At 37.7% G+C, this 19,340-nt stretch overlaps 1 protein-coding gene across 1 annotated transcript in view; it reads left to right on the top strand.

Annotated features, from left to right (window-relative positions):
- The window catches only part of BMPR1B (bone morphogenetic protein receptor type 1B), a 101,625-nt gene that overhangs the window by 63,309 nt on the left and 18,976 nt on the right, over positions 1-19,340 (top strand). The window contains exons 3-7 of the mRNA XM_021680395.1: positions 2,467-2,569; positions 3,289-3,391; positions 14,093-14,189; positions 15,241-15,379; positions 19,130-19,322. Of these exons, the coding sequence (XP_021536070.1) occupies positions 2,467-2,569; positions 3,289-3,391; positions 14,093-14,189; positions 15,241-15,379; positions 19,130-19,322 (635 nt within the window). The remainder of the gene's footprint in view (positions 1-2,466; positions 2,570-3,288; positions 3,392-14,092; positions 14,190-15,240; positions 15,380-19,129; positions 19,323-19,340) is intronic.

Raw genomic sequence — 19,340 nt, 5'->3', positions numbered from 1 at the left:
GAGCACAGCTTGGTTTACATTTGTGTTTGCTCAAGAATTGAAAGTTCTCAAGTGATTCTTAAGCTTCTATAATTGCACTGCTCCTTTGCAGTTCGTGTCCCTTGCTAGCTAGTAATTTCAATGAGAAGCTTATAAATTATTTTTGCATTGCTTTGTTTTGCACCTGGGTGGCTCAGTCGGTTAAGCGTCTGCCTTCAGCTCAGGTCATGATCCCGGGGCCCTGAGATCAAGCCCCCCATTGGGTTCCCTGCTCAGCGGGGGAGCCTGCTTCTGCCTCTCACTACTCCCTCTTGCACTCTCTTTCTCTCTCATGAACAAATAAAGTCTTAAAAAATAGTATTTTTGCTTTGCTGCAGATAGTATGCACTTGAAATGGTTCTCTAACCTTTCGGCTTATCCTCCAGCTCCATATTTGGTGTCTGTCCCAGTTGATGACTTAGGGGACACTGACTTTTCTCCAGGACTTCTCTCCTCCTCCACACCCTCTTTGTATTTTTAGCTCCACAAGGGAGTGTATTTTTAAGGCTTGAATTTACTCTCCCTGATTTCTTTATGTTTCCCAGGACATTGTCAGAGTAACTTGCTAACACCTTAACCAACTTTTTTAATTCTCTTTTTTGATCTTTATGAGTGTCTTTCCATATATTCAGATTTTCAGTAAGGGAAACTCATAAATAAGGAGAAATTAATCTTTTTAGATTTAACATATTGTATCACTTTTTCTAGCTGTGAAGTCCTAATGTCAGAAAATTGAGGTGACTTTATTTCTGATAATTCCTGAATTTTATTTTTGATGAGAAATAGAAGTTGCACATATGGTCTAAATGGGAAGGAAAGGAATAAAAAAAAATCACATGGGTATTATTTGCCCTTATTGTTTAAATTTCTAAGGGACAGCTCTTTTATTTATTGCCTTCAGTGTTTACATGCTTTAGATTTTCATAGCAATTTCAGTAAATTGGCTAAAAAGCCCCCAAAGAATTCAGAGCAAGGGCTGTTCAGAGGCAGTCTTTCTTCCATGACAATATTCATGCATTTGACCTTAGTCTAACAAAGAGATTTATCATTGGCCCTTCTTAGTCATTCGTTAGTATATTTGAACTTTGCCGGTCTAGTTCTTATAAACTGAGGCATTCTGGATCACTTGAGGGTTACAAACTGAGTAAACAATTCTAAGGGTGTTGATGCTAACTGGAGGGCTAATGTATGGCAGAATACTGCTACCACTGATACCGAATAGACAAGCCCACAAATCACGGCTAATGCCGGCCGTGCTCAGAGCTTTCCTCCCTTGACCTTCCAGGGCGACGTTGCCGTATCTGTCTTGGATGCTGAGCAAGCATATGTATGAGAAAAAGATGGAGATATAATTTAGTATTTTATTTCTTAGCACACGCAGTGGTGGTTGGTGACTAACATCAGGAGTCTGCTGGCATTCATCACCCTAACTTGTGAAGACAGTAAAGTCTGTTTATAAATAGTTCTGTATGTCAGAGTTCTTGTTTTCCAGATTTGGCCCCAGGAGAGGAGAGTGCAAAATGTGGGGATGAAGGAAGCAAGAGGTCATTGACTCAAGGTCTCATTCTGTTACCGTTTGTTCTGTGACCTTGTATACATTTATTAGACTCCCTAACTTTAATTTCCTCATCTGTAAAATAGAAATAATACCACTTTCTTTCCATTGTTGTTGAGAGGATTAAATGAGATAGAATAAGTAATTTTTTTTGTTTAAATCTAGAAAGCCGTACAGAAATTTAGAATTTTGTTTCTTTGCTTTCCGTGGTCTTGTTAAGACCCCTTCTTTCTGTTCTTCATCCTCACCTCCGCCCCCCCCCCCCCGGTGCTTACAACAAAGCTTGATGTTTCCATATGACAGATCAGCCCCAAAGTAGAGGGACCAAATGGCAGAATATTAGGTTGGTGATGCTGTGCTGATCCCAGCTCCTACCTGTCTTTCTTTTGGTGCCTTAGTAAGAGATAAGTTTATTTCATTTGGAGCAAATAGAACCAGCATAAATGTTCACCTGCATGGGGGCAAACTCCTCCTGGGCCTCTTATTTGCTGTAAGGCCCTTGAAAAATTGCTCAAGCTCTCTGAGCCTCATTTGAAGGTGAGAACAATACTGCCTTCCTCACAGGGTCATTTTTCTGGATTTGTGGAGGTGATGCCTATGGAGGGCCAAAGCAGGTGTTTAGTAATTGGTATATGTGATTATTAATGGCGTATGTTACATGGTAAGTTTGGCTCCTTCTTTCTCACAAGTTTCTAGACAGAGAAAATATTACCAAATGTTTTATGGTTATTAAATCAAATTTCATAAAAGGAAATTTTGGAATTCTCTTAACAGATTGTAACCTGTAATGATCATCGGCTTTGTCCTTATGTGTAATAAAACAAATGATAAACATGTTCCTTTCCCCGTACACACACACACACACACACTTACCTTGCCTGTTTGGTCTTTAGCACAGATGGATATTGTTTCACAATGATAGAAGAAGATGATTCTGGGATGCCTGTGGTCACTTCTGGATGTTTAGGACTAGAAGGCTCAGATTTTCAGTGTCGGGTAAGGAAGATGAGTTGATTCTACTTTGTAACCTTTCATTGCTAGCTTTCAAACAGGTTTCAAGTTAGATAAAACAATTGCTTTTCTTGACTAGCCTGCTTTTTTTAGTAAGTTGGAAAATAATTTGAAGATTCTCTCATTGGGCCAATTCTGCCTTCATTTCAAAATCAAATGTTAATTTCTTGCTTAGTGACTCATTGCGTCATCTTGCTCAGATTCCAGTTTAGTTAATTGCATTAATCCAAGCCTTCTTCCTCAGTGTATAACTATGTGCCCTGGTTATTACAAATGTAATAGTAGTCTTGTTGAAATGCAGAAGCTGTGGTAAGATAATACATGGGAATTTAAGAGAAATTTTCTAATAGAAAATAACATTTTGGGGCGCCTGGGTGGCTCAGTCGTTAAGCGTCTGCCTTCGGCTCAGGTCGTGATCCCAGGGTCCTGGGATCGAGCCCCGCATCGGGCTCCCTGCTCCGCGGGAAGCCTGCTTCTCCCTCTCCCACTCCTCCTGCTTGTATTCCCTCTCTCGCTGTGTCTCTCTCTGTCAAATAAATTAATAAAATATTTAAAAAAAAAAGAAAATAACATTTTCAGGATGTTTGAGAAAAAATTATCAGAATTTTAAGTGAGCTCTCTAAATAGTGTTCTTTAAAAAGTTTTAGATTATGTGACTTTGAAATTTAGGGGAACCCACTAATAGCTTTTGGGTTCAACTTTAGGACACCCCCATTCCTCATCAAAGAAGATCAATTGAGTGCTGCACAGAACGGAATGAATGTAATAAAGATCTACACCCTACATTGCCTCCACTGAAAAATAGAGGTAAGGAGGGGGAAGCTTTGGGGCTGGAAGAGCTTTGGGCACAAAGAAAATAAAAACCAGAATTGCTCTTTCTTTCCTAAATGATGTACCTGTATCATTTTCCACTGCTGGGGCAGGGGACCGAAGCCAGATGCCATCATTCAAGTCGTTCTTGGAAAAGTAGTCATATGTGGCTTCATGCTGGAGAATCTTTTCTTAAACTTCTCCCCACTTCCCTGTAAAACCTGGAGGTCCTGGAGCTTGTAGTATGTTTCAGGAGCATAGAGGAGGGAGACAGTGTTTTATGCTTACCTCTAAGTGTTACTCAGAAGTTGCACTTCTCTCAAAAACTGCCAGTTAGGCTAACATGCATTAAAAAAATAAAGGACTGAATTGGATTATTTGCCGGATGTATTTCTTTTTGTCTGTGTTGGAGCAACTACATTTTAGTCAAATCATATGTCAGTGTATTGATAGAATGGGAAAGATGTCTAGAGAATTTAATTTCAAAACTTATACATTTAAGTGTTGCTCATGGAAAAAAAGACAAATACTGCAACCTGAAAGACTTTTTGTTAAAAACTGCTCCCATGTTTCCTTTCTTTTCCTTGCTCTCACCATAAGATAAATGACTGGAATTGTCACAGAGTCCTAAAGCTTAAGTCTTATGTAAGTGGTTTAAAATGATTTCTCATGATTGATTTTATTTCTTGAGAAAATCTTCCTAACAAAATATGACATTTCATGGTTTTGATGATAACATTTTATAACACTTGTTTCTGCTGAAGCCCAGAAAGCTTTAAAGGATTGATTCATAATAATTCACATAAAACATTCACAGACAGCTTTTTTATTTTCAGTCAGCATGGTAGGCATTAGGGATACAGAAATGGATGAAGAAAATTCCTGCTCTCAAGACATGCCCACTGGGATGTGAGAAATATGTAAATATTTAAATTATATTTGGTCAGGAATATCTTAGTAGAGTTAAATTATAAGTGTAGTAAGGACATAAATGGGTCAGCGGTTTACTCTGCCTGAAGTGGGAGGATGTCAAAAGAGCTTCATAGAAGTGACACTTGAACAAGACTTGAAGGATGAACAGGAATTCCCTAAGTGGCTAAGACAGGAATAAAAATTTTTAAAAATTATAATGGGTAACATAAGCCAAGTATTATGTTCAGTATCACATTAATTAACTCATTTGAGTCCCACCACAATCCTAAGAGGTACTTAGAATTATTCCTTGTTTAAAGGTGAGGAAATTGCGGCACAGAAAGGTTACCTAATTTTCCCAAAGTTGCACAGCCTCTTGGTAGCAGTGACTCTTAACAGAGGCAGTAGTAAATGCAGAGATTTGGTTTGCAGGACTTGAGAAGCATTTGCAACATACAGGCATAGCAAACAGCATGGCTGGTTGGAGAAAATCTCAATTAAGTTGTCTAAAAGCCTCATTATTTAAAGTAGGTCCGTAGATCTGCTCATTAGTATCACTTGGAACTCATTAGAAATGTGGAATCTCAGGGCGCCTGAATGGCTCAGTTAAGGTGACACTTGATTTTGGCTCAGGTCACGATCTCAGGGTTTGAGATAGAGTGCGGCGTGGAGCTCCATGCTGGGAGTGGAGCCTGCCTAAGATTCTCCCCGTCCCTCTCCTGCTCCCCCCAGCTCACTTGCGCTCTCTCAAATAAATAATAAATAACTAAAAATTAAATAAGTGTGGAATCTCTGGCCCCGCCCCAGACTACTAAACTTATTTTTTAACAGTATTCCTCAAGTGATTTGTAGGCACATTACAGTTTGGGTAATACTTCCTGTAGAAAAATGACCTTTATGTGGGTATAGCTAGCACACTTGGGCCTCACCATGTGAGTCTGATAACACTTTGTTCAAAGAGAAGTCTGCTAATGTCAAATTGCTGTAAACTTCTAAATGTTTACTTTCAGGTTTTGTAAGCATTTCCTTGTGAACCAGTTGCAGAAAGTTGGCTGTTTATAGACACTATTTTGAAGAGCACTGATATAGGGGCTTATGTATTGGGGATGGGGGAGGGAGGAGGGTGAGAAATGATTGGACGTGAAGGTAGAAGTGCTAGATTTTAGGAACTCTTCCCTCAAGGAGAAAAGGTTGCTTACATGCAAGTGAAAGTGCTGTGTCCTAGAAGTTGTATAGGATTTAGGAAAATGCGGACTCTTCCTATTGCTGAAAGGGCTGTAGTGCACATATTGTCCTGTAGATGGAGCCATATTCTAGTTAGTACTAGACAGCTGAGGGAATGTTCTCTGAGGAGGTTGAGAATGTAGGGACTTTGAAATATAGTAGAATAAGTCTCTAGGGAATGGAGTGAAAAGGCTTTGACTAAAAAGACAGCAGCATAATCCTTGTTTTAGAGAAGTATGGGAAGGAGGACGTAGGAATGGTTGGTGCAAAATACTGAAAATTATACAAGGTAGTAGGCTTGGGTGGAATTTAGTGGCATTAAGGTTTACTGCTTTGAACTTCGGTGCCTAGGTGAGTTCTCTGCAGATTCCACCTCACCCTTCTGGCGCAGTCATTTTGGGGTCCAGTAAAAGTCACTGTAGGCTGCAGTCTGAGAATGCGGGCATTTTTTTAACACAGGTCTACCACAAAACTGCTTTTTAAAATTTTTTTTTTCCTTTAACCTCCACCATATGCACCGGCCATGGCCAGTGGCTTAAGAGGAGAGTGGGATGGGAGAAGTTCTGGGTGGACACATCCCCTGGGTGCTGCAGACCCACTGCTTAATGGGAAGGGGCATGGTTGGAGGGAGCCAGAGGGGAACCCTCTAAAGCTCAGAGCCCAGGCTGATTTTCTGGCCTGGGGGCCGTGGAAATCATCCTCATAATTGTGATATTTGCTAATGAGAATGGGGTGCTTACTTACTGTGGCTCTTTTCTAAGTACTTTACGTATACTAACTTACTCAATCCTCATCACCTGATGAGGAAGGCATTGTGGTTATTATCTCCATTTCACAGACAGGCAGGCTGAGGAACAGTGAGGTTAAGTACTGTGTGAAGGTTACCTAGCTAAAGTAGTAGAGATAGAAATGGGCCAATATTGTCATCTCATGGCATCTTCCACAGAGAGCTCTGAATGACATCCCCCCCGCCAAAAAAAAAAAAAAATGGTTTTCCTTATGTAAGAGTTAGGAAACTCTCAGTAAAATAACGGTTAGCCATGGCACTTAGTTAATCGATAAGCAACATTACCTTAAAGCCTTCTGTTTATTATATTTGCTTTGCTTTATTTATTAAATTAGCATTTTCTCTCTTATGATATTGGAGGGTTGCTCCCTCACTCCTGTGTGCTGGTACGCGCTGGCTCACTCTGCCCCCTCCCTTCCTTCTAAATTAACATTTACTACGTCCCACTTCTGTAGTAGCCAGTGGTTCTCAAACTTTAGGTGCAACAGAATTCACCAGGAGGGCTTGTTAAAACACAGATTACTGGCTCCACCCAGAGTTTGATTCAGTATATCTGAGCGGGCCCCAGTCATTTGCATTTCTCAAGTGTTCCCAGGTGTTGCTGATGCTGTTGGTTCAGAAACCACACTTTGAGAACCCCTGTACTCCGCATTGCCTAGTAGATTATGTATTATTATAGCAGATCCATTATAAATCTGTATGTCAGATGACTAGAAAGCAGAGAGTATGTTTTCAGACGACTAGCAGGCTGAAATATCCAGCTCACCATTTTGGTTGTTGTTGTTCTTGTTCCTTATATAATTGCTCTTCCAAAAAAAGGTAAATGAATAACCATATCGCAAAACATCTGTATTACTAGATGCTCCATAATAGCTTAGGTGAGGTTTCATTGCTAGAGCTCAGAGAAGTACTAAGTATATGGGTAAAAACCTGCAAATAATTTGTCCTTATTAAAAACAAACAAGAAAATCTTTTCTACTAATTCGGAATTTTCTGACTTTTTTTTTTAAACTTAGGTACATTTAGCAGGAAATTAGAGATATACAATCCCATGCAACAAGTATTTATCATCGTTTATTTATGCCTTGAAATTTTATTTGTCATCTTCTGTTTTGAAAAAAAGATGAAGGGCAGCCAGAATACCATTTAAATTCTTTGATGAATACTGGTCTTCCTTTTGCTTTTGCTTATCCCCTTCAGCACCAGAAAAGCAGAACATCCTAGGATAACATTTTTTCTCTCGAAGGAGGAAATATGGAAAGTTACTGGATCAAATGCAGCACCTTCACATAAACAGTAAAATATGATCTGGGAAGCCTCAGTAACATTGCAGCTGGTGCTAAGAGTCGGAAGAGATGTCTGTTTTTGTTTTTTTTAATTTATTCATGAGAGACAGAGAGAGAGAGAGAGAGAGCAGCAGAGGGAGAAGCAGGCTCCCAAGGAGCAGGGAGCCCGATGCGGGACTCGATCCCAGGACCCCGGGATCATGACCTGAGCCGAAGGCAGACGCTTAACCGTCTGAGCCACCCAGGCGCCCGAGATGTCTGTTTTGATGGAGAGGCTTATAGGGAGAAGTGGTGGTGCCCTGGCGTCTGGCTCCTTGCCTGCAGAGTGCTCAGGGCACCAGAATGCTGGGAGGAATGATGTATGTCTGGACCTTCAGCATCAGATGGTTTGACCAAGATACTGTGAGTCAAACGCTCTCTTGAAGTTGTGTGTAAGCAGGAGAAATTGATGAGATCTCCCCCGCCATGACTTATTTTTGTTTAATTTTTTAAATGAGCACTTAAAGAAGTGAATGGCGTTGAAATGAACAGAAGCTGTTGCTTTATTAAATGGGATCCTCTAATTTGGCTTTTATAAAATCAGAGAAAGTTTATATGATTTTTTGAAATAGATATATTTATGTGTTAAAATATAGTATTTCCTCATATATGTCAAATGTGTACTTCGTAGAAAATGTATCAGAAATAACATTCTGGGGGCGCCTGGGTGGCTCAGTTGGTTAAGCGACTGCCTTCGGCTCAGGTCATGATCCTGGAGTCCCTGGATCGAGTCCCGCATCGGGCTCCCTGCTCGGCAGGGGGTCTGCTTCTCCCTCTGACCCTCCCCCCTCTCATGTGCTCTCTCTCTCTCATTCTGTCTCTCTCAAATAAGTAAATAAATAAAATCTTAAAAAAAAAAAAAACTGAGAAGCTGTGGGGCGCCTGGGTGGCTCAGTTGGTTGGGCGGCTGCCTTCGGCTCAGGTCATGATCCTGGAGTCCCGGGATCGAGTCCCGCATCGGGCTCCCTGCTCGGCAGGGAGTCTGCTTCTCCCTCTGACCCTCCTCCCTCTCATGCTGTCTGTCTCTCATTCTCTCTCTCTCAAATAAATAAATAAAATTAAAAAAAAAAGAAAATCCTTTAAAAAAATTTAAAAAAAAAAGAAATAACATTCTGTTTTGAAATATGGTAATCTCAGTGTAGTTTAAGTCAAATTATAGTACAGAACTTGCAAAGTTAAAATTTATCTTATTTTCCTACTCCGTTAAAAAATATATTCAGAGGATTTACAGATTTGCTTCAAAATGTTATTCTTTAGCTTAGATATTACCAATTAGAAATCAAAATCTGTAGGGAACAGTTATTTAACCAATGAAACCTCTCCCTTGTTCTCCACAACACAGATAGATTGAATATATAATAGTGTCCAGAATACGAAGATGAGTTTCAGAATTTTCCTTCTGATACATATATTATGCCCTTGGCAGTATGAACCAATGCCTGAGTCTAAGCTTAAATTACTTGCCAGAGAGTAGCTCTAGCATCTCTTGGAATGTTTAGCTCCTAACTATTTCTAGGTAACTTTGTATTTGAGACAGATGAAAGTAATTTAGAAATAATTAGTCTTTTTCTTCTCACTGAACAAAATAATCTGGATATAAAAATTCTGTCCTCAGAATCATAAATACAGAGAACAAACTGATGGTTGCCAAAGGGGAGGAGATTGGGAGGATGTGCAAAATAGCTGAATGGGATTAAGAGGCACAAACTTCCAGTTATAAAATAAATAAGTCATGGTTATGAAAAATATAGCATGGGAAATTTAGTCAGTAATACTGTAATAATATCGTATGGTGCGGATGGTAACTACACTTCTCCTGGTGAGCACAGTTTATTGTCTAGAACTGTTGAATGAAACTAATATGTCAACTGTATGTAAAAATAAAAATAAGTAAATAATAAAATTACCATTAACGAAATCTGTCTTAACCAACTGTGTTACCAAGAAATATAATCCTAAATATTTTTATGCAGGAAAATAACTAGAAAATTATGTCTTTGTTGTTACAGTCAATTTACTTCTAGATGTTACTATAAGAGAGAACCCAATATAAGATGGAAGTAAGTTACTTTTACAGTATTCTTTGCTGACTAAAATCCTCTGATAAAAATATGCTTTTCAGGTGCTTTGTGCTCTATTAGTTGAAAGATATCTCTAATTTATCCATGATTATAATATTGAGAGCACATGCAGAGATGTCTTTGGGCAATCTTATTTCCAAGATTCTTTCTAGCTACACGATTTTTTTCTTCCATTTCTTATTGCAATTAGGAACCATCTTATGGCCTTACTAAAAACAAAACAAAACAAAACAAAAAAACCAAACAGGCCCTGCCATTTTAAACAGTTAGAAACTGCTTACTGATCAGAGAAGAGACAAGTAGTGACAGAATGCTATTTTGTTAAGAAACCACCGGTGATTCTTACTTGCTTCTAAGAGTGCCCCAGACTTGCCCGGAGGGTTCTCCGTTCTACTTCCTTGAGCAGCTCGAGCGACAGTGCAGGTAAAAATCTGCTGCCCTAGGACAGAACTGTGCGCGCTGTTCTTTTCCTGATAGGAATCGGGAAGGGTTCGCTTTCTGAGACTCTGGCAGTGACTTGAATGTTTACATTGTTAATGCTCCGAGCACAGGTAATGGCAGATTAAAACACGACCAGCATGACCAACAGAAACAAAGGGTTTATTGATAAGGATCGCCTATTCATGACAGAAGACAAGGAGGCAGTAGATGAGGTTGCAGGGATTAGGGGCAAAGAAAAGGAAAATGGGAGGTAATGCTAGCCTTAAGAAAAAAGAGCTTGAGGGTTGAGGAAAGAATCCCTTAGATCCTTTTTAGTCTCGTTGCTCTCATAAATCAGACATCGAATAAGATGGGTAATAAATACAGTGTTCTAACAATTCAGAGTGTATTCTGCACTTAATGGAAAGAGGCAGTGAGCCTGAGAGGTTTAATACAATTAATCACTTGAATGAAAAAGTGTTCTGTATGCATATACTGATCATCCGTTGTGCTTCAGTAGTTAGCTCTTGTAATTTTAATTGAGTATCCAGCATTTTTTTTTGCAGACTCAGGCTTTTTGCCTTTGTTATCCTTAAAATTGGAAAGCTGTTTTACGCGAAGTTTCCAGGGACGGTGTTTGCATGTATATGCACCATGGCATGTGTGCACCTGCATGTGTATAGACACAGTGAATTGGGCTCTCACCGGCCGAGGGATTGTGCTCACCTGGGCTTTATTGCCTATAGCCTAATGGAGGGAAATTTTGCGAAACAATTCATTATGTAAAAATCTTGGCCTCTTTAAGAGTCTGCAGATTATTTTCCAGATTTCCTAAGTAACACTTTTCAGACACGCATGTGCTACTTTATATGATCTCTGTGAGCACTGAAGCCTGAGGGCTTTTTGGACCTGTCCTGTCGTGGGTCAAGTTCCTGAACTCCTTTTTATCTGGACCATTCGCAGTGTTTCTGAGGTGGTTTATATAAAACTGCTTTTCTTTAATGGTCTCTTATTTAGTCTTTTCGGATGCAGATTACTTCCATTAATATCTTGCAAGTACTGTAGATCATAAATAATGGTTAAACATACGTTTTAATGTAAAATGTATAAATGTGAGTAAATCATCACATTAATCATAACAGGATTTGGACAAGAAATTAGTATGAAGATCTGTGGATTTTAATTTATAACAAAAATGCAAATATTTCAAAGTAAGATTTATTTTCCATTTATATGTTCATGTTAATTTCCTCATTTTGATAGTTTTATTACCATTTTGTAAAAACAATGTCCTTGTTCTTAGGAAGTGCATTCTGAAGTGTTTATGGGTAGGGACATTATATTTGTAACTTCAAATGATCTACAAATCATACATATAAATAAATATAAATATGAATATGAATACAAATATATATGGACAGACACAAAGACATCCATACCGAGAGAGCAAGAGAATTATAAAGCAAATATGGTAAACATTTAAAAATGGGAAATCTCTGGGAAGGGCACATTAGAGCTCTTTATCCTTACAGGTTTTCTATAAGACTGAAATTATTTCAACATAATTAAAACATATGTTCACACTGATGGTGAAATAGAAACTGTTGTGATCTTTTTTTTTTTTAAGATTTTATTTATTTATTTGACAGAGAGAGACACAGTGAGAGAGGGAACACAAGCAAGGGGAGTGGGAGAGGGAGAAGCAGGCTCTTGGCTGAGCGGGGAGCCCAATGTGGGGCTCGATCCCAGGACTCTGGGATCATGACCTGAGCTGAAGGCAGACGCTTAACGACTGAGCCACCTGGGTGCCCCTGTTGTAATCTTTTTAAAAGGATATTTTGACAAAATGTATGAAAAGCCTTAAAATATATATTCTTTGAACTAATAGTTCTACTTCTAAGAATCTAGGTTAAGGAAATAATCACTGACATGTGCAGTGATGTACGTTTAAGAGTGTTCACAGAATTTTATGTATTTCGGCAAGGATGTATCACAGAAAAATCCTTACAATCTTCTAAATATACATTATCAGAAGACTCACTTTCTAATTAGGACGTGTCTGTGTATATACTATGTGGTCTTTAAAACTCACGTTGTAGGGAAAAAATTTATTGTTTTGGAAAATATTCACGATATTATCAATGAAAATAATCTAGTTATAGAGCAACTTTTTTTTTTTATTGTGGTAAAATACACATACCATAAAATTTACCATCTTAACCACTTTTCAGTGTAAAGTCCAGTGATACAACCATCACCCTCCTCCATCTCCGTAGGTCTGTTCATCTTGCAGTCTGTAACTATACCCATTAAACATTAATTTCCCTCGGCTCCTGGCAACCACCATTCTACTTTTTGTCTTTTGATTTTGACTACTCTAAATATCTCATAGAAGTGGAATCATACACAATATTTGTCTTTTTATTACTGGCTTATTTCACCTGATATAATGTGCTCAGATTCATCGTGTTGTAGCATATGTCAGAATTTTCTTCCTTTTTAAGGTTGAATAATATTCCAGGTATGTATATACATATACCACATTTCGCTTATCCATTCACCTGTCAGTGGATAGTTGGGTTTTCTCCATGTTTTAGCTATTGTGAAATTGTGAATAATGCTGCTATGGACATGGGTGTATATAAGGCCTTCTTGTGAGATATTTTGCTCATAAACTTTTTTTTTTCTGTTCATTGAAATGATACTACAAAGGCATATGTTAAAATGTTAGTAGTGATTTTCCTAAGTAGCGAGATGGTGGCGATTTTATTTATTTCATTAGTTGGTGCTTTTTAGTTTTTATTCATGGGATATATAATACTTTTGAGTGAAAAAAAAATGTTACACTGAGTAGGATAAGGTTCCCAGCCAAAATGTTTAGGTAGCCATGCAGTTAAAAGTATACAGCACAGTTGGAAAACTTCTTGTTCATAGTAACCAAAGTCATAAATTACAGTAATACCTTTAAAAATTAAATAACAGTAATCACTTTCTTGAGGGTTTATGATGCCCATAAGAAAGAACACTGCTAATTCTGTTACTACATAAGTGCACCTGGTTTTAGGTCAGTTTTCTCAAAATATGTTTCAGAGACTCTTTGCATATAAATCACCTGGGATGATTGTAAAAAATAAAATACTTGGAATAAAAATCTCTGAGGCTGAATTCAGCAAATATGCATTTGTATAAAGCTCTCCAAGTTACTCTTATTTATATGAAGTTTGAGAAGTCATGCTGTAAATAAATCTGCTTTGTCAAGAAGTGGAGTTAAAACAACATGAATAATATTTAATAATTTATTTTAAAAAGGATCATACAACAATTCTTTGAGTAGAACATACCCATTGTTTTAAAACATGATGCAGTTTATGGAAAAGTTAGCTATGTGGTTTTGAAAGGCATCTTTGTTTGAAATGGTGCACCATCCATATATTCTATATTTGGCAACATTTGAGGAATCCTGTTCCTTTGTATCCATCATAAGATGACTGTGTGTTTTATGTACAAAGACTATAGATCAGGCTTTTATCCAAACTCATGATATGGAACACTTCAGAAACCACATGAGAAAAACCTGTAAACCCATCAACTGGGTCGGAAATAAGATGAACCACCTACTTAAATTTTGGGGGCCTTGATCCATTTACATTTGTTCATACTTTGTACTTTTATTCTTTGTCAAGCCTGTTCCTTACAGAGGGGAAGAAATGCACACTCTTGAAACAGTGCCTAGGAGAATTATGATTCACACTAGTTGAACTTCTGTAATTTTGAATGTATGTGTACATATTTACCGTGCAATATGCCATATTCTTCTCTGTGGGCAGATTAAAAGGACCTGGGACATCTCGCATATGGGGCTTAGCCAACACTTTTGGGAAAGAGTTGCTTCCTAATTTTTAAGTGAAAATATCCTCCATATTATGGCTCCTTTTCTTTTTAATTTCAGATTTTGTTGACGGACCTATACACCACAAGGCCTTACTTATATCTGTAACTGTCTGTAGTTTGCTATTGGTCCTTATTATTTTATTCTGTTACTTCAGGTAAGTTTCCAACGTGTAGATGTAGAATTTTGGGTTTAAAATATCTGCCTCATATGACTATTCTACCTGTTGATGTTTTTCATCACAGCTTTCTTTGACTTAATCAAATCTTAGATTTCCCTGATAATATCAGTGACTATTGATAAATATTTGTCTTAATGAAGCTTGTTAATAGATAGCTATCTCATTTCTGCTTCAGACATCAAAGTCACCCAGGTAAACTTCACCCTTAGGGAGTTTAGGGTAATTAGGGAATTCAGGAACTAGTTGTTACTAAGGTTTGATTCTGAGTGGAAAAATGGCCATGTTGAACCCAGAATCACTCTAGTAATCCCTTATTTCCTAAGCTAACAGTTTCCTCTTAATATGGAAAAATCTTCAACATAATTTATAGATTAGTTATTCAAATAAAATAAGCTTGACTGTTGAAGTTGTGACAGTTACAAATTATTTTTGTTCACCTAAGAACTTACTTTCTACTTTGTGAGATATCAAGGACCTTTAAATTTTTATCATTTGCCTTTTGTAGCATTCATTTATGATACTGTCCTGCAAGAAAGAGTTGATTCAAGTGAATTCATTTCTAATTGGAAGCATAATTATTGATAAAATGTTCCTAAGTTGAAATTTATTTCATTTATCTGTATTATAGCTTTATACATTACCTGAGATGAGAGAATTAGCTGTTATGTCTTTTGTAAATCCCACATTTTCATCTTTAATTAGGGACCTTAAGGGGAAAAATTTTAGGGAATGAATATTGAAGTTATATGGAAATCTTATTGGAATCCCTGCTGGGAAATAGGCAATTGAACGGAGAAGAATTATAGATGGTTGAGACCAAGTAAAAACATGTAGTTGACTTAAAAATAGGTTAGCAAAATACTTATGATTTGTATTTTAGAAATCATAACTAAGGATAATAAATACTAAAAATTTATCTTCTTTTGTGCTAAAATGAAATCTGCTGTGATCACTGTTTTATCTGCAGTGTTTTACCCCTATTGTTGCCACTCAGTATCTTGAATTATCTTCTTCTATTCATCTTTAGGTATAAAAGACAAGAAACCAGACCTCGGTACAGCATTGGGTTAGAACAGGATGAAACATATATTCCTCCTGGAGAATCCCTGAGAGACTTAATTGAGCAGTCTCAAAGCTCAGGAAGTGGATCAGGCCTCCCTCTGCTGGTATGAGAAGAACATATCTCGAATTTAAAGGAAATGCCTTCTGAGAGGAAATGTCAATAAACTACAGGGTTTCATATTACTGAAAGAGATAGGTTAGCGGACAAAGAGAAGCTCTACACAGTGGGTTAGACATCAGATCTCAGATGCAGGGCTTCCTGATAACATTTTGACATATTGGGGGTAAGGTGATTGTTTTTTAATGTAAGTGTATGGTTACAATCCAGATCCTTAGACATTCTGATAAGAAGCAGATTAGAAAACAGTAAACGTGGGACCATCTTCCCTCTGTTTTCAGTAAGTATAGCGTTACCGAACTTGGCCTGGCATTTGAAGACAAAAGTATTACAACAAACTGGGATCTGAGTATTTCTACAGGGGAAGAAGACTGCATTTCAGCTGGAGAGCTTATGTTTCAGGGCGAAGTCCTGGCTTTTCCATTTATGAGAGGTTTAATTTTCTGATGGCCAGTGCTGCCAACCATGAAGAAAACATGTAACGCATCCAAGGCACTTGTTTTAATGAAAAAAACATTTGGTTCCTTTATAGACCATGCAAAAAGATTGATGGGATGGAAAATAACAATTTTAGTGAGAAATATTTTCCTTCATAAACGCTTAAGATTGAGTTTCCTAATCTTTATTGTCTGCTTCTGACTTTGGATATCGTGTTTACTTGATTGTTTTGGTGACCTTTTATTTTAGTACCAAAAGTGTTTGTTTGTTTGTTTTTTTAAATCTCAAGTCAAGAATTAGAACTTTTTTGAGATAGGAGACCTATATATATTTAATGTATAAAAGTGTATATTTGATGTGTACAACTTGAAGAGTTTGGGGATAAGTATACATCCATGAAACCATACCCACAATTTATGCCATAAGCATATCCATAATCTCCAAGAGTTTCCTACTGCCCATTTTATTTTTTGTTATTTTTTTATTTTATGTGTAAGAACACATAACATATGTAAGATCTACTCTTTCAGCAAAATTTTAAGAATATGCTGCTGTTAATTGTAGGCACTGGGCTGTGCAGCAGATCTCTAAGACTTACTCATCTTGCATAACTGGAACATTGTTCTCTTTGATTAATATGTCCTCGCCAGGTGATAGACCAGACAGAAAACAAGTCATTATGAGCAAACTGATACTACTCAGGATATAGATTTTTTTAAATATAGAAGTTTTTATTATCAGATTGTTTTTTAATTCTTAGAATTCAATATGCAGCAGATATAGTTCTCATATTTAAAAACCTGTATTGTAATATTTTTTTAAAAAAGTAAAGTACAAATATGAAAAATCCCTTTTATTATTATGCTCTTGGAACAGAAACCTACTTGTTTGCCAGTGTTTTCCTCCTTAGATGTTACGATAAATCTCAAAAAAAAGTACACTTTAAATTTCTGAATATAATTTAGTGACACTTTTTATCTTTGGATTAATTAAGTTCCTATTCTTTCAAGCATTGCCAGTTCCATTAGTACGTTCATTAAATTACAAGAAGATATATTATTGTTAGAAAAGAAGCCAATGCAAAACTGTTTGTGTTAGGAAATGTTCCGTAGATTTACATAAGCAATGCTTTGTAACATCTGTAAATTAAATATAATATCTCTGTAATAAATGTGGGAAGTTTCCTCTCCATTCCGTGATTTAACTACTAGGGGATTTGGCTCTCCACTGCTTAGTGCTGTTGAGGCTTCTGTTCCCCCATGTGGAAATGGAAATATACTGAACATTTCCTTGTATGGCATGTTTGACTCCTAAATTGTTCCTTACTTCCTTCGGACTAAGTGGCTTATTTGCATGTCAGCAATGTTTTGATTTTTCAATCCCTCTTTTTAGAAAATAACATTAAAAAAAAAAAAAAGATTTTATCTTTTCCCAAAAAGCTTTCAGTCTGATATTGGTGCTGTTAATAGCTCTGGCAATGGTTAGTATTACCTCTTGAATTAATAAAATCATCCATTATGCAAATACAGAACCCACCATTGCTGGTAGACATCTGTGGTAGGCATAATAATGGCCCCCTAAAACGGTCTAATCCCCGGAATTTGCTATTTTACCTGGCAAAAGGGACTTTCGGTTGCCAATCAGCTCGCTCACCTTAAGAAGAGATTACTGTGGTTTATCTGGGTGGACTCAGTGTAATTACATGGCCCTTAAAAGTGTAAAAACAGAAAGAAACACTGCAACTTTACTTGATGCAAATCATATCTCTGCAAAGAGTACATTCCAGTTTTCTGAACCGATCTTGTAAGAGTTCTGTGCTAGGTTCTTTATATATACTTCCCAAGTTATGTCAGTTGTCATTGGTATTAGCCATTTCAGTCATGGAGTTCTTCAGATACTTTGCTGTGAGTGCAGATGGGCTGCAGATCGTATACGAAGAGACATTTAACCTGGAGGCCACTTCCACTCCTATTTTCTCTCTCTTTGTTCTGCTGCTCTCTCTCTAATTCTTCAGAGAGCTCTTTCAGCTTAACTTCCTCTCCAAATCTAACCTGCTCTTTTCCCTCGACCTGTCCAGTTTACCTTCTTGACTGTGGCAAGTAACCGTTCTACTTCATAGTTTAATTTTCAAGAATTTCTTGCTGCTTCCTTCTTTTCATTTCATCTTCGGTTTCTTTACATATTTCACATAGTGTCCCTTGGCATTCTAGAGCTGAGAATCCCAGTATCTGTATTCTGACAGGGGTCGATCTCCTTGGATTGTTTTTTCTTGACTCTCACTTATGGTGGCTGTCTCCTTTTGGTTTAAGGAATTTATTCCGTGGGATCTTCTTTTCCTCTCTCCCTTCCTTCTTTCCCTCCATGTTCTTCCCTCCCCTTCCCTCCCTGCTTTGGGGGAATTTCCTGTATTTCTTTGTGAGGCCAATAATTCATTACAGCTTTTTATTTCTTATATTTTACCATGATTAGTGTGGTGGCAAGAGTTGCTTCAAGGTATCTAGCAGCTGGCCGCAGTGGTGGAATGAAAAGTATTCTGCCAGTGATTTTCCCAGGAGAGGATTTGTATTTGTTTTTGCTGGGAGCCGTGGTATGCTACCAATCTCGGACAAATTTAGCATCCTTCCGTGGTCCCAGCTTCATGCTAAGCCCAGGTTCAGTTTCTCTACTTTTAAGGAAGTCAGGGTTTCGATTCTGGATCCCAGTGCTGGTGTTCTTCTTCTCCCAGATAGCAGCCTGGCTTTTGTGTGTTTTTAATGCTTACTGTTCCCTGCTCTGGTCTCAGCTCTTCCCTCCCTCCCTCTCCCCACCCTTCTCCTTCCATCCTCCCCTTCCTAACTGGGAGATTCCCTTTATTTCTTTGTGCATCCAACAATGCATTACAATTTTGTTTCATTGTAGTTTACCCACAATCAAATGTATAGTGGATGAGTCCCTTCAGAATGTCCAGTATCCCACTGCAGAAATGGAAGTGAAAAGTATTCTGTTTTGCCAATTACTGTGAACCCATTCAGGGTTTTGTTTTGTTCCCCGCCTCCTACGAAAATGATAATAGGTAGAAGGAAATATTTAATGTGGAAACAATAATTCAAACATTCAGAACCCACAGCCTCAAATACGTTTAAAAGGGGACAGCATAAATGAATAAATAAATACAAGTAACGTGTCTATATAAAGGAAAACTACTGGCTAAATATATTTTGCATGCAGTAATTGTGTCTTCTCTGGAGGAAAAAAAAGAAAGATTAAACAAATCTGTAGTGCTGTGAATACACTAACAGTGTGTTTTGGGATTTAACAGGTCCAAAGGACTATAGCTAAGCAGATTCAGATGGTGAAACAGATTGGAAAAGGTCGCTATGGGGAAGTTTGGATGGGAAAGTGGCGTGGCGAAAAGGTAGCTGTGAAAGTGTTCTTCACCACAGAGGAAGCCAGCTGGTTCCGAGAGACAGAAATATATCAGACAGTGTTGATGAGGCATGAGAACATTCTGGGTGAGTTGGTCCGGCAGT

Source organism: Neomonachus schauinslandi, chromosome 2 (genome assembly GCF_002201575.2).
Source record: "Neomonachus schauinslandi chromosome 2, ASM220157v2, whole genome shotgun sequence".
In the NCBI taxonomy this organism is placed as follows: Eukaryota; Metazoa; Chordata; class Mammalia; order Carnivora; family Phocidae; genus Neomonachus; species Neomonachus schauinslandi.
The sequence above is the reverse complement of the archived record's forward strand: the minus strand, read 5'-3'. Positions and strand labels throughout refer to the sequence as shown.